Source organism: Vigna unguiculata, chromosome 10 (genome assembly GCF_037176805.1).
Source record: "Vigna unguiculata cultivar grain cowpea cultivar isolate G323 ecotype 2 chromosome 10, ASM3717680v1, whole genome shotgun sequence".
NCBI lineage: Eukaryota > Viridiplantae > Streptophyta > Magnoliopsida > Fabales > Fabaceae > Vigna > Vigna unguiculata.
Window position 1 is genome coordinate 52,641,170 of NC_140801.1, and position 18,945 is coordinate 52,660,114.

Genomic DNA, 18,945 nt, shown 5'->3' on the forward strand with positions numbered 1-18,945 from the left:
AAAGCCTGTTTCTGCAGTATCTCTGCATGCATGGACCGTCTTTTCTGTCAATTTTATTACCATGCAATTGTTTTCAATTGGATACTTGGTTACATATTTTCAAACACCATTTTCATTCAATCAACACTCACAACCCAATCAACTTAGTTAATTACATGTTTCGACACTTTAACTTCACATTTTCTTCTTTATTTTTAATTAGTAATATTTTATAGTTTTGATTCACACCTTCGCCTAAGCAAGTTTTGTTTTCATTTTTAATTAACATTCTTGGAAATTTGTTATTTTGTTTCCATTTATTTTTATCGGTTTCCTTTTTAATTTTCGGATTACCTTTTAAAAGAACGTTGAAATAACACATCTCTCCCATAATGCAGCGGTCAACAAATCCAATTATTTTGTTTGTTGGTTTAACAAAATTGATTTTCTTTAAAAAAATAAAATAAATGATGAGGTAATTGAAAAGTAGAATAAAATAAAATAAAATAAAATAAATCAGAAATGTTGAGCAGAGAGAAAATGGAAATGGCAATAGCTGCATAAGCATAGATGGAATGAGAGTGGAAAAGAAAGAAAGAAAGCAGAAATGAATCCCACGTCAATATCAGGAGGTGAGAGTTCAAAACAAAACTGACACAGAAAGTGAGAAAATCAAGCACACACGCCACCACCACCTCATTGCCTTCGCCGGCAAACGCCACCGAAAAACCTAACGGCCACACCGTCGATTCAATTCAACCTCTCTCTCTCTCTAATTCTTAGTAAGAATCTTCGACGGAATTTCTCTTTCTATCACTTGTCTCGCGATGAGGTTGAGATTGATTTGAATCGAGTTTTTACTTTTCCAATTGCGCGGCGATTTGGAGAATTTCGTTTGCGATGAACATGCCGCCGAAGCCGAACCAGGTGGTAGTGAGAGACCTCGTCGAGGAAGCCAAAAAACGGATCGTCATCCTCGTCGTATGCGTCGTAGGAATCTCCTATCTCATGTCATGTGAGTTTCACTTTCGTTTTCCTTCACTTCATTTGGTTACGTGACTGTTTCTGTTTAATCAATTCCAATTGAGAGAGTAGTTTGTATGCTTTTGCTTGTGTTGGTTTCAGTATTTTTTTTTTTCTAGTAGTTATGATAATCTCGTGCTGAGGGTTTTGCAGGCATAGTCGGTATTGCATTACTTGCTGTACGATGAATGGTAGGGATAAATTCGTGTGGTATTTAGCATCAATTGCACCTGATTATGGAAAAGCCAATTTTAACAATGCTGTTGAAGTTAGGACATAGGATCGATGGTTTATCAGTTTTTAGAGAAGATGACGTCGTTTGGAGCTGTTTTGTAGGAAAGATGTTGGGAGGTTTTCAGTGGGAGGAAAAATCTGCTGGATTCCACTTATCCTTCTTGTTGCTCTTAGAAAGCAAAATATAGATTTATTGTCAAATTAGGAGCATTGATTCTCAACCGATAATTTTTAGTACAAAGTGTTCCTAAACTTTTCACTATCAAAGAGTAGCTGCTTTTTTCTTTAATTCCTATAGATGTATTGTTTCTTTGTTCTTGTTGGTGATGTAATACGGTACTAACCAAAGTGAGATCCATTATGGAAACATGAAATGCTGGAAAGAATTTGGGTTAGCAATCATTGTGGCAAAAACCTGGCATGTACTAGGTAGAATCTCAAGATTTCTGGACAACTGAGGGAACTGCTATTATCTTCTAACATAGAGGACACTACTATAGATATTGCAAAATCCTGGATGTTGTAAGAAATGTCAACAACAGTTCAGAACTTTCATAATATATACATATAGAAACAAGAATCTAGCTCTATCATAGTCACCTTGAGATTGGCAAAAAACAATTTTATGAAACCTCCTAAAATAGGTACTATGAAGATCATATCAGTTTTATTAGAATTCGTTGTGAAATTTTGTTTGACCTCTTTTGTCATGCATTGCAAAGTCTTTTTGCCCCGTTGTGGACCCTGAATATATGTGTGATGATGTAGTCACGTAGGTACTAACATTTATGGTCTCTTTTTTTGTTGTGTCCTTATGCATTTTTGTGCGTTTCCAATTTAGTATTAGCGAGATAAGAAAAACATGACCATAATTATATTTGAGAAGATGGCAGTGGAAACTTGATCAAAAATAATTCTGACTGTGAAAAATGAGTAGAGTTCAGTGAAGGATTTGATAGTTTTGAATTTTTTTTGAAGGGGAGAGGGACAGATTTTGTTTTCTTCAAAAGCTTTTACCTTTTTTTTTTCATCGAAATTATGAATAAAGTACATGGAAAAATTCCCAAAATATTATTTTTCAATGAAATCAAAGGTGCCCTACGTTTTAGTTAAGTTTCATCACTTTTATTAGCTAGGGTTGGTTTCTCAGACACCCATACTGCTGTTGTGTTCTTTTGCTAATGATAAATTTAGTTTATACTGGTTCATGTCTCCAAGCAAAGTTTTATTTCTCATTACTTAGAAAACTGTGCATATTAAGAGGTTCTCACTTGTTAATTTCTAGCTTCATGTTGTGTTTAGGTCTTGGTGTTTGGTTTAATTTCTTTTACTTTCATTTCAGTGACAAGCTCGTCAGTTTGGGTTAACTTGCCAGCTGCAGCCTCCTTGATTATTATTCTCCGCTATTTGTCGTTAGATTTCGAAATGAAGAGAAAAGCTGCAGCATACAACAATAAAGCAGGCTCCATCAATGTTCAGTCTTCAAAGAAGTCTATGGAAAATCCTAAAGTTGTTGCAAAGTTTGAATGGAGAACAAAAGTCAATTCTCCTGTCGTCGAGGATGCAATTGATCACTTCACCAGACATTTAATTTCTGAGTGGGTGACAGATCTTTGGTATTCTCGTTTAACACCAGACAAAGAGGGTCCTGAGGAGTTAGTGCAAATAGTTAATGGTGTTCTTGGGGAAATTTCAGGACGCATGAGAAACATAAATTTGATAGATTTTTTAATAAGGTTCTTGGTGACACTTTTTGACTGCCATTTTTCTTTATATCAGATTGTAATTTTATTGAATGGAAGATAGCTTTTCTTGGTTCAGGGATCTTGTTAATATTATTTGCACACACTTGGAGCTGTTTCGTGCTGCCCATTCAAAGATTGGAAAACATCATACTGGTCCATTAACAATCGAAAGTCGAGACATGGAACTAAAAATTGTTTTGGCTGCTGAGAACAAATTGCATCCTGCATTATTTTCTGCAGAAGCTGAACATAAGGTTTTTTCCATTTCTTGTTTATATGCATGCATTGAGTAATGGGGTGTTTTTGTTTTCGTCCATGAGCCATGTTATTTTCTTGTGTTCTTAATTTTGGGTTATAATGTTGTGTGTGTTCTTAACTTGCAGGTTTTGCAGCATCTGATGACCGGTCTTATGCATTCTACTTTCAAGTCTGAGGATTTGCAGTGTTCTTTCTTTCGATATACTGTCAGGGAGCTTCTTGCATGTGCTGTAATACGGCCTGTCCTAAACTTAGCAAATCCAAGGTATCCATTTTCCCCATTTTTGTATCATTCTTGATGTATGTATGTTGTTCTCATTGTCCCCTTTTTTTGTTGACAGATTTCTTAATGAGAGAATTGAATCCGTAGTGGTTAACAAGACCAAGGTTAACAAGGGAGTTACTGCAGCTCAAGAGGCATCTCACACTAAAGAAGATGAGTTACAGCTATCCTCTCATGATTTCTCCAAGACTTCAGATCCTTCTGTTACTGGTGTTGAGCTTGTGCAGCTAAAAAATGGTCAATCCAGAAATGTACATACATCTGCAGAACAAAATGCTCGTGATAATACTATTAAAGATCCATTACTTTCAGTTTCAGTTGATACTCGAACTTCCCGTACATGGAGCTCATTGTCTGCAAACCCCCAAACTAATGGTGACCAAAGTGTTCAAAGACATCGTTCAGGAGGAGAGTGGGGAGATATTTTAGATGTCATCTCTCGCAGAAAGACCCAAGCTCTTGCTCCAGAACATTTTGAGAATGTGTGGACCAAAGGGAAAAATTACAAGAAAAAAGATGGTGAGAACCAGTCAAATGAGCATGTCACACAGCATCCTGTGGTTGGGAAATTGCCAAAGGTAGACCACATGAAAGCAATATCTGGACCCAAGCAAATGGATACTAATTCCAAGCTTATTCCCCCAAAGGGACGCACCATTAATTCTGGACACAGTAGACAATCATCTGTGGAAAATACATCCATTCATGTGGACAAGAATGGATCAAGTTCAGTTACCTCATATAAAGACAATGAATCAGTTACGTCATACAAAGACGATGAGAACATCCACATTTATGGACATCTAAGTGATTCAGAGAGCAGTACATCTTATACTTCTGAAGATGATGAAAGTAGTACTGTCACTGGTCTTGATTCCCCTGTCACTAAGGTTTGGGATGGAAGAAGTAATAGAAAGCAGGCAGTTTCTCATGTTCATCACCCACTTGAAAATTTTGACAATCACAGGGCAAAGAAAAGGAATAAGAGCCATTCTCGCTATTCAGGACTATCCAGAGCCCAATCTGGGAATAAAAGGTCTTGGTCAGGTGTTCACAAAATGCAAACGTGGCAGGAAGTTGAGAGGACAAGCTTTTTATCTGGTGATGGTCAGGACATACTTAATGCTTCAAAATCACATGTAGATTCTGAGGAGTCCAGTGATGATGGTGATATTGAAAGTTTGGGCAGACTTTATAGTGGAGCAGCAGCCTCTTCTTCTGCCCACTCTATTTCTAAAACAGAACCTAGTAGTTTTCCTGTTACTCCCCTGAAAAGTTCCTCGGGGGTAGATTCCTTTTACAAGTTGAGATGTGAGGTACTTATGATGATGATAACTAGCTCATTTAATTAATGATGAATAAGTTCATGTGCTATTATGCTTGTATAAAAAATGTAAGCTAATTTACTGCCGCAGGTCTTAGGTGCAAATATTGTGAAGAGTGGCTCCAAAACCTTTGCTGTGTACTCCATATCCGTTACAGATATTAATAATAACAGTTGGTCAATTAAAAGAAGGTGCTACGATTCTGCTGTCTTATTGTATCAATGTTTCTAATAAAAACTTTCAAATCTACACTGTTTTCACATATTTATTGTTTTGCTTCCTTGTTTTTTTCTTACATAGCTTTTTTTTTTTTAAGGTTTCGTCATTTCGAGGAGCTACATAGACGCCTGAAAGAGTTCTCTGAGTATAATCTTCATTTGCCACCAAAACATTTTCTGTCAACTGGTTTAGATGTACCAGTCATTCAAGAGCGGTGTGAATTACTGGATAAATATTTGAAGGTCAGTTTAACTGATTTTTTTAATTAAATTCTCACATTTCTTAGTTTCTCCATTCCACTTCCCAATGTGTGGCAGTAGACACACTTTTGGATAAAATTTGCATGGTTTGTTCTTTTTGGTTGTGTTCACATCTTGCTACCCAGTATTTACTTTGGCTAAATGGCAGGCTTCCATTTTTATTGTTGTTTTTTGTTGAATAACATTTTATCTGCTTTTGGTTCTGGGTGATAGAACTGGGATCACCAATGAGTGTACCCCTATTTTGAAATAATACTTCATTTTTCATCTATCATGTAACATTGTTCTTGTCTTTACTAACAATTTTCAACTAATCATCCAATATTTCATTGATGCGTATCTTGTTGGCCCTCAGAAACTTATGCAACTACCAATAGTTTCGGAATCAATTGAAGTGTGGGACTTTCTCAGTGTCGATTCTCAGGTCTGATTTCTAGTCCAATCCTCCCTTTTGTATTGTGGATATTTCTTTTTTAACAATTATCTTGCTCATCTCTTATCATCACATGTTATGTATTGCAGACTTACATATTCTCGAATTCTTTTTCTATCATGGAAACACTATCAGGTGAGACATGGTTGGTGAAGAATGTTGAACACTCATAGTTTTATTATCTCTCGCCCATCTATTGACATGTCTTGCATTTCTTCCTTGTTGAAACTATTCTAGCTGGCTTGGATGCCAAGCCATTTGAGAAGACTAAAAACACTTCTCACTTTTCTGCACCTGCAAATGATCCTGTGTCTTTCCGGAGAGAAAACTGTAGTGCTGAAAGTAAAGAGTCAGTTATGAAAGGAAAAAATAATGTTGAGGCCGATGAATTGAGGTCAAAAGTAAACAGCATGCCTCTTTCGCTACCAAAAAAGAATACACATCAACGTATAAAGTCCTTTGACAATTCTGGTGGCAATACGGATATTCTAGCACAAAAGAGTGCACCTTCTCCCAATAACTTGCAAAAGACAGTGAAAGGAAGAGATAGTTCGGATGAGGTTTCTGAAGTGCACCGTGATACTTCTGATGCTTTTCCAACAGAGGTTATAGCAACAATAAATTTTAATTCTGGATTTTTTTCTTTTCTTTTCAGCAATAGATGCATTATTTAATTTTATCATTCATTGCTGTTCTTAAACAGATAAATGATTGTATTTGATTTTTGATACTGTTCTACTTTTATATGCTTGATAATCTTGGTTCTGATTAATATAAAATTCTTTAATGCAGTGGGTGCCGCCAAATTTGAGTGTACCTATATTGGATTTGGTTGACGTTATCTTACAGGTTCAAGATGGTGGATGGATTAGGTGATTTGAAAATTCATGTTAATTTGTCCTTAAACATAAGTTGTTTAAAAAGTTCCACTAGTTATCATCTATATCGTTTTACACTTGTGTGCAATACAGGAGGAAGGCTTTTTGGGTTGCTAAACAAGTCTTACAACTAGGAATGGGTGACGCATTTGATGACTGGTTGATTGAGAAAATCCAGCTTCTTCGAAAGGGATCAGTGATTGCTTCAGGGGTCAAGCGAGTAGAGCAAGTAATCTTCTGACCCGCTTCCCTTTTAAATTTCTGTAACTCTGTTTCAATTCCCCTGATAAGCATATGATCATTATTCTAGTATTGTACTGTTAATATATTGTGACTGCAACTTTCTTTACAGATACTCTGGCCTGATGGAATATTCATAACCAAGCATCCAAATAGACGACCACCACCACCACCTAGAAGCCCACCTCAAAATTCTCCTGGTGGTAATCAAACTACACAAGTATCTTCTCCTAGGTTGGAAGATGAACAGAAACGGGAGGCAGATCGGCGTGCAAAATTTGTATATGAGCTAATGATAGGTAATGTCTGTTATACTGCTCTCACTTATTTGCGGAGTTGGGTATATATATTCAATGTCTTGTATCTAATTCCACCGGAAAAATTTATTGTACTTAGCCACCCATCCCTGTTGATGTAGATCATGCACCACCAGCAATTGTAGGTCTTGTTGGTCGGAAGGAGTATGAGCAATGTGCTGGAGATCTATATTTTTTCCTTCAGGTAATTTCTGTCTAAGTATTGAAGTTGTCAACAGAAGTTTCTTTTGTTATCTATTAATTTCTTGGTGGTTCTAAGTCGTAACATTGTCCCACTATGCTATGATGGTGGACATTGCATTCCAATGTATAATTCACTTCACTCGCTCGGTACACGAGCACGATCATATATTTTACGGTAGAGTTACTACTTTGATTAGATCTTTCTAAGATGGTTGTTCATAGATATATAATCATTATCACAGTTTCTGGTTAATAAGTTTTTCTGTCAAATTCTCACAGATATTATGTTGGTACAATTTTCGGGAAATGCTTTTCATATTGACACCTTTGTAGTGTAATCAAGATGTTGAAGTTTTTATTGGTTGAGAAATTAGTCTATTGATGATTGGTTATTGTTACTGAGCTATGGTGTTGTTAGGATATAGCAATTTTTCATGACATGAGCAATTGTTGCACAAGCACATTACTTTGAATAGGTGCACAATGAATGAAGAGCTCAAGATGTGTTACACTAATAACAAAGCCATTGCTCGGTTGTGAAGTCACTGTTGAAAAGTTATTTTTAATATGATGTTTATCTCTATTACATGCCTAGAGACACTCTCGAAACCATAATTCAGTCGTACACAATCCTTTTTACTTTCTTGCAGTCATCCGTTTGCTTGAAGCAGCTGGCTTATGACATCCTTGAGCTGCTTCTTACGTCGGCATTTCCAGAGCTTGATCATATTTTCAAGCAGCTGCACGACGAAAAGCATAAATTTGGTGAGTTCAGAACACAGTAAATATTGAGATGAAGCGCTTTGTTCGTCTTCGGAAATACACTTTTTTTCTTGTGATATTTCTTGGTCGGGTTGCCCTTTTGTCTCTACAACCGCCGGCATCCAACTACTGAGCTACAAGGGCAATTCATTTTTTCCACCTATAGTCTGAAGTCAGGTTTTGTAATTAAGGTCGGTTTTTTCAGGCAAATCAGATGTAAATTTTGAGTCAATGCAATTATTTTAAGATTTTTTATTGGCAAAATTTTGTCAAGTCTAGAGATAATTTTGCCAGATTGCTAAGGTAGGCTCCCTCGTGTAAGTGCTCCGTTTATTGTGAGAAAGCTCTTATTAAACGGATTAAAATCACTACAAGTTATAATACAACATTTTTTTTTTAAAATGAAACGGTTCTTGAAAATTTTTATTTATAAATACTTGCTATAATTTACATAGAACTAGTTATCTTATAAATCGGATAGAGATTATTTAAACTCAATTTTGTTTCACTTTGACTTTTGGATATTCTTTGCATTGAAAAACACACTTTAAAGAACACGTTTAACATCTAATGAGATCTGATGAACAGGTATTCTAATAATTTTTTTAAAAAAGTTATATATATTTTGCTTCCATCGTGGTCAAAATAATACAAATAAGTTGGATATCACTGCTTTTATCTTTTATAATAAAAAAAAATATTTTATTAATACTCCTAAACGTGATTAAAATAAAACATCATCTATTTTCGTAAACTTGACAAGGTAAAGGCACTTCGTACAAGAATAAATTTCTTAGTAACATGTCAAATTGTTACCATGTTTTTAGTTGTAGAGCTATTACGTTTTTCGTTGTACCATATGTGATGGGTACTTGGATCGTAATAATTTTCTGCTATTGTTTAGTCATTTGCGTCAGAGAACAATCATATTTTTAACTTCCCAACTATTACAGAATTACAACCTGCAACGTACTGTAAAAATGTTAAAAATTGGTTTAATAAGTTTTGAGTTTCAATCGCTATAATTATTTTGTTCGTTGGGTGACGTGGTTTAGTTTATCATGTTACCTTAGTTTTCACGATATCTAATTTTATAATTTTAAAATTTTTGGAACATATTAAATATTTTTCAGAAAATATTTTTGGAATGATGCTTTTGCCATTTTTTTTTTCTTCTTCGGCAGTAGCGGTCCGGTGGCGATGGCGGCCCAATTACATTAAAATATACTGCGGTTGTTTTACTTCCAGAAAACCCATAGTAATAATTAATGATTGTTTCCTTCTTATGAAAATGAAGAAAGCCATGAAACATATAAATGGCAGAAAGGTTAAAAATATATGTAATGAAAAAAAAAGTGTTTGAGAATAAATACTTTGTATTTTTAAGAAAGTCAAAAAAATAAAAGAAACAAAAAATAACAAAAATCATTATTATAATATTTTAACTACTTTCTATTATAATATCATTTTTTTTACTTCCAGAAAACCCATAGTAATAATTAATGATTGTTGCAGAGAGAGGATATATATATATATATATATATATATATATATATATATATATATATATATAAATTTATTGTGATATTTGATGTAGGTTATTTTTTTGGGTCATCGGCCCAATTACATAGCAGTGCAAAAACAAAATGGGGTGAAGTTATGTTCCCGCCAAAAGGGAAAACAACAGAAATAAAATAAAAGATGAAAAGAATAACAGGATTGCTTGTTCTCTAAAGGCACACGAAAATGGTAGATGAAGAAGGAGCGCCAAAATTCCCAGGTTTTCCTTTCGAACCCTATTCGATTCAGACTGATTTCATGAACAGCTTGTATCAATCTCTCAATCAGGGAGGCGTGTCTATGTTGGAAAGCCCAACTGGTGAGTGGTGGCTAACTTGTATTTCTTCAATTTTCGTGTCGCAATTGAAATTAAGGTTGCTTCATTGGATTCGGTTAAATTAGCTTTTGTCAAGCTAAAATGCGTGTTTGATTGTACATTATGTTTGTTGGAGCAGGGACAGGGAAGACCATGAGTGTGATTTGCAGTGCCTTGCAATGGGTGCTTGATAAGAGACTACAACAGGAAGCAGTTTGTGATGAGAATCCGGGGAATGGCGGTGGTGGCGGAGTTGGTTCAGATGACGAACCTGATTGGATGAGGGACTTTGTCGTCAACAAAGTCGAGAATAATAAGAAGGAAGAAAAGTACGGGTCTGTATGGGGAAAACCTCATAATAGTAAAAAGAGGACGGAAATTCGTAAGGATTTTAGGGTTATGGGTGCTGGAGAGGAGAAGGGGTGTGAGAGTCCGCAAAAGAAAATTGATCCTGTGGATTTTCTTGATAAGGATTTTTTATTGGAAGAATATGAGAGTGAAGATGAGAGAGGGCCAGGGAGTATGATGTCCAAGAGGAAGACTGTTAACACCTCCTTTAGTTCCTCTACTGAAGACGAGTCTAGCGAAGAGGAAGAAGAAGAGAAGAAGTTGAAGGTTTATTTCTGTAGTAGAACTCATTCACAGCTTTCGCAGTTCATAAAGGAGTTGCGGAGGACGGTATTCGCTAAAGAGATGAAGGTTGTGAGTTTAGGGTCTAGGAAAAATCTTTGCATTAATGAAGGTTTTGAGATTGCTTCACTGTGATACTCCTTTTTGTTCTCCTTTCTATTTCAATTCTTGAAGCGCAAGTAGCTGCAGATGGTCTTATATTTTACCTATGATTTGTTGCGTGCTTTGCAGAGGTAGTTGCACTTGGAAACTCTACACGAATTAATGAGCGATGCTTGGAACTTCAGAAGAAAAAGAAAAATGATGCTACAAAAGTTAAGGTGTGCAGTTTTTAGAAATGACAAACTTAATGTTGAGCTGATAAGTATATATCTTGGTATTCACTACTTAGTGCTAGTAGAATCTTTTGAAATTGAGTAAAGAAAGCAGGAGTGTAGACACTAATATCTTTTGAACCATGGTGGATCTGACTTGCAGAACTTAAAAGTAGGTTCAGGGATACGCAGAACAAAGGCCACCTCTGGCTGCCCAATGCTTAGAAAACACAGAGTTCAACAAGATTTTAGAAATGAGGTATTTCAACAAAGACCCTTGGATATTGAAGATCTTGCAAATCTCGGAAGAACTATGGGAACTTGTCCGTATTATGGCTCTAGAAGCATGGTTCGAAGAGCTGATCTTGTTGTCCTACCATATCAATCTCTTCTGTCAAAATCATCTCGTGATGCCCTCGGCCTGAATTTGAAATCCAATATTGTTATAATAGACGAGGCTCATAATTTAGCTGATTCACTCATCAACATGTATGACTCCAAAATTACTTTATCACAGGTATGATTGTCATTTCTATCTTAACCTTGATTGAAATTTTGCCAGTGTCTTTTAAAATCTGGTCTAGAGTTGCAATGAGCTTTTGTATAGGCATTTTTGGGTCCCTTTTGCCACAAGTTGATACTATCTACTATAGTTTACCCTGAGAACTCTGTCAGCATTGCCTTCCCAATCATCTTAGCAAAGTCAATATTTTATTTTAGGTGATTGGTCTGGAAAGCCTACGAAACCAAGGGAAATTAATGATTATGGATCAGCGATTTGCAATTACAGTTGCTTTAGTTGCAAACATTAGACATCATACAAGTTGTATTTTGTTTACACCCATACTTGGGATGTTTAATTTTTCAGCAACTATTATATGATTTTCCTCTACTTTTTACAGCTGGAGACTGTGCACAACCATTTGGAACGGTACTTTCTGAGGTTCCGGAGTCTTTTGGGACCAACTAATAGGAGATACATTCAAACTGTCATGGTCCTCACACAAGCTTTTCTCCGAGTACTACTTGATGATAAAGATGGAAATCTTATAGATTCCTGCTGTGATGTAGATCAAGCTTCTGAAAAAAGTAGCTCTGATTTTACTATGGCCATCAATGATTTTTTATTTGAACAAAATATAGACAATATCAACTTGGTCAAATTGTTGAAATATATTAAGGAAAGTAATGTCATGCACAAGGTAAGTCTTGGCACGTAACATATACTTTTTCTTTAGAGTGAATGCCACACTATGCTTCTGAATGTTCTGTTGCCGGTTTGATATGAAAGTTTTCTTGATTTTCCAGGTTAGTGGTTATGGAGAAAAGTTTGCTGCCATGGCGACACAACATAAGATCGAGCAACATGCCGAGGAGGGAAGTTGTGTATCTGCTTTCCAGGCCTTGGCTAACATGTTACTTTCACTGACAAACAATGATGGTGATGGAAGGATAATAATTTCTAGGTTCAGGTTAACGAGCCTCAAGAAGCGTGGAGGATATCTGAAGTATGTTATGCTCAGTGGAGAAAAGATTTTTTCTGAGGTTTGCCTGATACTGCTGTCTTAATTAGAAATTATTCTGTAGCTGTAAGTTTCTCTTCCAAACAGATGGATGAAGAAGAAAATAACTAGGAAACTTTCTCTAGATTGTAGATGAAGCACATGCCGTTGTATTAGTAGGGGGAACACTTCAACCTATAGAAGAGACTAGGGAGAGACTCTTTCCATGGTTACCACCAAACCAATTGCATTTCTTTTCATGTGGGCATATTGTTCCTCCAGATAGCATTATGCCAATAGCTCTTGCACGGGGGCCTACTGGACGCACCTTTGATTTTAGCTTCGGCTCCAGGAGCTCACCAGACATGGTGAGTAGGTCGTTGTTCCATCCATCATTTTTCAGTTTAATTTAATGAAATGAAATATTAATTGTGGAAAATGACTGATTGTGCTGCATCTTGTGCTTTATAGATGCGAGAACTGGGTCTTTTGCTGTGTAATCTGGTTACGGTGGTTCCGGAAGGAATTGTTGTCTTCTTCCCATCTTTTGATTATGAGAATAAAGTCTACGAGCATTGGGAATCATCTGGCATCCTTGAAAGGATTACAAAGAGGAAGCGTGTCTTTAGGGAGCCAAGAAATAACATGGATGTTGAATCCGTTCTCAAGGAATATAAAGATACCATTTATACATTATCGGGCATGAATTCAGAAGTAAACCAAGCATCTTATAGTGGTGCAATACTCCTTGCTGTTGTTGGTGCGAAGTTATCCGAAGGGATCAACTTAAGTGATGGGATGGGCCGATGTGTAGTCATGGTTGGACTACCCTATGCTAGCCCATCTGATATAGAGTTGTTGGAGAGGATAAAGCACATTGATCGTTTTCAAAATTTAAAGCTTGAAAATTCTAGCGTTTCTACAAGTTATGATCTATACAGTGGACATGCTGAAGGTGGTTTTGCCATCTTAAGAAGTTGCACTCACAGAGGAAAAGAATACTATGAAAATCTCTGCATGAAAGCTGTAAATCAATCAATAGGTGCGTACTTTCAACTTAAAACCTCCCTAAAGGATATTTCTGTGGGGTGTTTATCCATACTAGGTTGAGCATTGTTTTGGTAGAAACCACTTTTTATAGGATCTATTTGGTTTAAATTATTTATTTAAAAATTAAGATTGGATTCTCAAGGCTCAAGATGTGTCAGTTAATTTGTTGGCTAAATTGCATGCTTAGTTTCCCATATGTCGTGTGATTTTTGTTTCTCGGTTCCAATCGCATCAATTGAGGATTTTTTAGTTTTTTTTCATTTAAAAGGATTTTCCTCTACTTGGATTGCATCTAATTATTTGTGTGTATTTGCGTATGATTAAAGACAATTCTTTTGTTGGTCTTTGTAGTCATATAAACAATAATTTACCACAAGAATCCTCAACACGACAATTAAGTCAATGCCGTCAAAATATATATTTTTTGGGTACTTTAGTTTAGATGTGAATTTTTAGCTGATGCATGTCTATTTACTCATTGTCATGCCTAATTTCTTGTTCGTGGTTAATTTTTGTAAATATTTGATGCAATCCATGGAGGGGCGTAATTGTAAATGGCAGAAATCTTAAGAGATCTAATCGTCACGATCAGAACCCGAGGCAAAAGTCGTACAATTACAATAGGAAGGGAGTAAAATTAATTAAGACTATTTTTTAATTAAATGAAGAAATCCAGGTTCTACGTATCAGGGGATTTTCTATCGTGCAATCTGTACCTGCAAATTGTGCACATCTTAATGGGTTCTCTCCTAATCTTTCATGACATGATAAATATGTTTATTTCAGGTAGAGCTATCCGTCACATCAATGACTATGCAGCAATTTTGTTGGTTGATACAAGATACACATCTGATTCCTCAAAACGGAGTTTGGCTCACCCAGTCACCAAGCTCCCGCAGTGGATAAAAGATCGTCTTGTTTCTTCTGTTAGCTATGGTGAGGTACATAAATCCTTGCATCAGTTTTTCAAACTCAAAAAAACATGCTGCCAATAGTCCCCTTAGCCGATCCTGTTAGCAAACTATAAATAGTTCACCATAAAATGAATATCCAACATTATTTACACTTAGTAGAAGCATTGGATCTTAGGAGTGTGCTTAATATCCGTTGTTTTAAAATAGCAGTGGTTAGTGTGGTAGGGACTAATGAACCCTATCTGATCCTATTATGGCTGGAACCAATTAATAGCATATTGTGACCAAGAAAAGAATGAGAGTAAACACGTCGGATTTCCTATTCAATGTGAGAGATTTGATGTCTGCTGCATACTTTCTTTAGGCTTTCACGCCGACAGTGAAGTTAAGGGCTAGTACCCTTGTTTACATGGCCCCTAGAAGAGTTTTCTTGGATCTGCATCACGGAAAAAGAGAGAGAATGAAGAAAAGAGATGAAAGTTATAAAGGGTAAAATATGCAATCATTGAAAGAAAAAACATAAATATAAAGAAAATTTTCTTTGCATATTATAGTTATATAATCGCCTATGTCTTGCACATGATTCATTATATTATAATACATAATGAAATATGTTTTAGTATAATTGATTATACATTACTACATAATGAATTTGCTGCATTGATTGTGTTTTATTGCACAAGTACTTGGATATTATTATGTAATTGAGTATGTTTTTACATATATAACTTCTATATTAAGAATACTTCAATAAAACATTTCTATTTTCATTTATTGTAATAGAATATATAATTAATGTATTATTATTAAAGTATTTCTTTGTCACATCTATTAATAACTTTTTACACAAATTTGTTTATTTTCTAGAATAATTTAGTTACATATTAATATATTTGAGTAATGTTTTAAAAAGTAAAATTTTACTGATTACTTTAATACTTTTTACTATAATATAATATAATTGTAAGTATTTAATTGTTATCTATCTTTATATATTTTGAATTATTTCTTATGTTATAATAAAAGTTAAATATTTGTATTAGTTAATCGATTTTTTTTAATCTAATATATATAATTTTCTGTGATGTTGATAATAGAAAGTTATTTATCTTGTGTTTTTTATTTTGCGTTTCAGAATTTCGAACTTCTGTATTCCTTAGTTCTCTCTCTTTCCATCTTCTGCAGCAACAACTTTTACTCTTTCCCTTTCTTTCATTCCACTTTCCATCAATTTCTTTAAATACTCACTTTTATAAAGGATAAAATAGTCATTTTAAAAAACTTATGGGGGTGCATAAAGTAATTATACGTTGGTCACTATTTAATCATTATGCAGAGGTCACGAGTATAGCCTGTTTTTAAGCTTCGAAAGTAATGTGAGTTGCTTTATTCACAGGGCACACAACATTTTAAGAAAACAACGTGTGTATATATATATATATATATATATATATATATATATATATATATATATATATATATATATATATATATATATATATATATATATATATATGTCAATTGCAAGCGTTGTTGGTTTAATTTTATAATTGTGTAGAGAGGTGGGTGAAAGAATTAAAACACTGGCAAGTGCCTATAGTGGCCCCAATGCAGCAAACGGAATGCATTCTTCGCATTATACATTGGGGACCATCACCCTTTTCTTACAGAATTACAAGGTTTTTCTGACCTAGACATACATGATAATTTGGGAAATTATGGACCAATTAAGTGCATAAGATTTTGATCCTTATATCACTTGTTTTTTATTCATTAACAAATGGTAAATTTATTTACAAATACTCCAACCTTGTTTAGAAATATAAATATGAGATCAAGCGTTTGTACCGAGATGAGAAAGTTAATGATATATAAGAAAAATAAAACTTTTTAAGTCTTAAGGTTGATGTCACGTTTTTTTTATGTGAGTAACTCTTACTCTAGAGGTAATAATTTTTCTCGATAATATATCAGCAAAATAATTTCAACAAATCTTTGGAGCTAAATTGGACTTTGTACTTGCACATGCAGAGATTATGTTAGGAGTTAGGTACAAGGAGAAGATAATTAATATATAGTTCGGATAGTGGTTAGTGAGTATCAGACAAATAAATATGAGGTCAATGTAGGGGAACAGACATACTGTCAAGTATCAGAATTGTGTTTTGTTATTTATGGAAGGGTTAAATACAATTTGAGTTAAATTTGGATTTGAAACAGATAGTCGTTCTAGTTTAAATTTTAATACATTTTAATTTTTGTATTTTAAAAATAAATTGATATAGTCCTTTTTTAATTTGTGTTAATATCTTTTACGTATCAAATATATTTTAAATTAATATTAAAACTGTTTATATTTTTTGATACAGTTTAACTCAAATCTCAGTGCAAAAGATTAATATTATTAAATTAAAAGAATTATATTCAATACTTTTACTTCTAGAACTCAAAATATATCATACTTCTAGACATCAACAAATTTTAATATCTAATTTAATTACTAAAAACATATTTAATTACGAAACATACATGAATCTGGAAAATAATTGTCTCTCCTATTTTCTGTTCTTTAACAATCAGGAAATACAATAATTACTAACAGAATATTTTCATTCTTCCACCTTCTAATCCAGTTCCCAACAAATTGACTCCTAACAGATTCTGTTTCTGGGATGATGCTGCGCATGTGTCCCATTAATTATCCTCAGTAACACATACCGAATTTTCTGTTAAAAGCAATGTCTGAATCCACTATTGAAGGGCATTAATTTTTTTACTGTAGTACCATAAAGTTAAAGTCAAGCTGCATGACAAAGCATGCAATGCATACAGACCTCTGAAAAACTCAGTTCAGAACTACCTTTAAGCCAAGAGAAGTAATTTCTGATCTTTTTTCATATGACCAATTTACCATATACCAGAGAATGAAGGGGTTTGAAAGGGACAAAGAACATGAGATGCCGTAGACAAAAGGGTAGAGTTTAAAGCTAGCGAGAGGAAACACATTGGTTTTGTTTTTTAAGTGACCTTAGTAACAAGCCAGTTACCAACCGCACTTTTTCTTTGTTTGAAATTCTGAATGTGGACAAAATTAGAGAACCCTTAATAACCATGACTGCCCTTGAAGATCGAGAGAAAGAGAAAGCCACTTCATTTCACTTTCACAGTAGAACCCCAAATGCAGCTAAGACAAACCTTTCGCAAGACCAAGGTCTTTTTCCACAAAAGCTTCCGAAATTTCTTGTCTTTCTTCTTTGAAGAGTACCGAAAGATTCCCAGATCTTTTTCCTTCAATCAATTCCTTTGTAGAGCTGGCAATGCAAGAACTCGCACAAGCGACCAGTTTTACAATGAGTTTTATGATCTGCTGCAGACTGATCTCAACAGAATAAACATGTATGGTAACAACAACAGGCACGATTCAGCAATGGGAGCTGCTTCATGCAGTGAAAGCTCCGTTTGTTTTTCCAAGCAAAGACTGCAAACGAGCAAGAACGAGGAGAGAGCACAAGAGAAGAAGAAGAAGAAAGGAAGCTCACACCCCAGAAAAAAAGAGGACTTCAATTCAGAAAACATGAACAAGAAAGTTCATGCTTTAGCACAAAAGATGAAGGCAATGGATATGGTGGATGCGGGTGATCTAGAACGTGTGCTAGACATAGAAGAAGCACTGCACTACTATTCTCGACTTAAGAGCCCTGTCTATGTAGATATTGTGGACAATTTTTTCATGAGCATTCAATCAGAGTTATCTGCTTCGCAGCCATGTGCCAGCAGCATCAAACCCTCCAAGGAAAGGCTTGGTCCAATCCAGTTCAGATAAGGTTTCCAATCAGCAACATTGCAAACATTTAACAGTTTATAGGGAATTAAAGAGTTTAGTTTAACTCACACTATTCCCAGGTTTCTTTTCTTTCAGGGTACTATCTGGTTATTGCTCAATAATCCACATTGTCCTTGCATAATAGTGATTTCTTACAGCAGAGGAATCTAACTTTCTTGCTTGCAAATTGTCCCATTTCTCAGGCGTACTTGGATCCTGAGAACTTTGTGCTTTTAGTTATCTGTGCCAGAAAAGACAACATATTTTTAGCTTTCCTGCCATTCCAGACTTACAATGGGCAATGACAGTGTAACGTATAGTGTTGAAAATTGTATTAATATATACCTGATCTGTAGCCAATTCTTATCCGATTCAGAGGAGCAAAATTTTCTTCTACGTACGTGTATTTTTTACAATGAACTTGTATGTATAAATCAAACTCCATGGTGTCAATTCAATACACAGATTTAACATCTGTGTCTCATCTTTCTTTTCCCTCTTCCAACACGGTATAACAGCTTGGTCGTTGTTTGAGACCATGTAGATGAACATGGGCATGGGATCCTGGAGAAATAAATTATTGACATTTGGCATTCATTTTAGTAATAGCTCTTGGATAGAGCAAGATAAAGAAGCAATTTCATCGTCTGTGGCTTTACCAATGCCCTAAACGTGTGATGGTAGTCAATTGTATGGT

At 34.9% G+C, this 18,945-nt stretch overlaps 3 protein-coding genes across 6 annotated transcripts; all 3 read left to right on the forward strand.

The window, feature by feature from the left end:
• Positions 1 to 509: 509 nt before the first annotated feature.
• Positions 510 to 8,466, forward strand: LOC114166988 (phox (PX) domain-containing protein). Of its 2 annotated transcripts, none has more exons than XR_014985442.1 (15): positions 510 to 994; positions 2,579 to 2,972; positions 3,058 to 3,235; positions 3,365 to 3,504; positions 3,581 to 4,838; positions 4,938 to 5,038; positions 5,164 to 5,308; positions 5,682 to 5,750; positions 5,849 to 5,894; positions 5,997 to 6,364; positions 6,552 to 6,631; positions 6,731 to 6,866; positions 6,990 to 7,176; positions 7,274 to 7,378; positions 8,028 to 8,043. XR_014985442.1 is itself a non-coding variant. In XM_028051877.2 (15 exons), exons 1-15 carry the CDS (start codon positions 880 to 882, stop codon positions 8,160 to 8,162), a joined length of 3,435 nt encoding a protein of 1,144 aa, XP_027907678.2. In that variant the 5' UTR covers positions 511 to 879; the 3' UTR covers positions 8,163 to 8,466. The 2 variants fall into 2 exon arrangements, 1 of the variants encoding a protein (XP_027907678.2); XM_028051877.2 differs by having other exon boundaries at positions 511 to 994; positions 7,296 to 7,378; positions 8,028 to 8,466.
• Positions 8,467 to 9,836: 1,370 nt separating this feature from the next.
• On the forward strand, positions 9,837 to 17,927 carry LOC114166852 (RAD3-like DNA-binding helicase protein). 2 transcript variants are annotated; one of them, XM_028051720.2, is made up of 10 exons: positions 9,837 to 10,018; positions 10,155 to 10,757; positions 10,877 to 10,965; positions 11,123 to 11,476; positions 11,862 to 12,161; positions 12,268 to 12,504; positions 12,608 to 12,829; positions 12,933 to 13,503; positions 14,298 to 14,447; positions 17,799 to 17,927. In XM_028051720.2, the coding sequence occupies exons 1-10, from the start codon at positions 9,886 to 9,888 to the stop codon at positions 17,801 to 17,803; spliced, it is 2,664 nt and encodes an 887-aa protein (XP_027907521.1). In that variant the 5' UTR covers positions 9,837 to 9,885; the 3' UTR covers positions 17,804 to 17,927. The 2 variants fall into 2 exon arrangements, with proteins under 2 accessions (XP_027907521.1, XP_027907519.2); XM_028051718.2 differs by lacking the exon at positions 17,799 to 17,927 and having other exon boundaries at positions 14,298 to 15,136.
• Positions 15,945 to 18,721, forward strand: LOC146883419 (LOW protein: ATP-dependent RNA helicase-like protein). 2 transcript variants are annotated; one of them, XM_085667905.1, is made up of 2 exons: positions 15,945 to 18,249; positions 18,329 to 18,721. In XM_085667905.1, exon 1 carries the CDS (start codon positions 17,604 to 17,606, stop codon positions 18,246 to 18,248), a length of 645 nt encoding a protein of 214 aa, XP_085524031.1. In that variant the 5' UTR covers positions 15,945 to 17,603; the 3' UTR covers position 18,249; positions 18,329 to 18,721. The 2 variants fall into 2 exon arrangements, with proteins under 2 accessions (XP_085524031.1, XP_085524032.1); XM_085667906.1 differs by having other exon boundaries at positions 18,345 to 18,721.
• Positions 18,722 to 18,945: the final 224 nt, after the last annotated feature.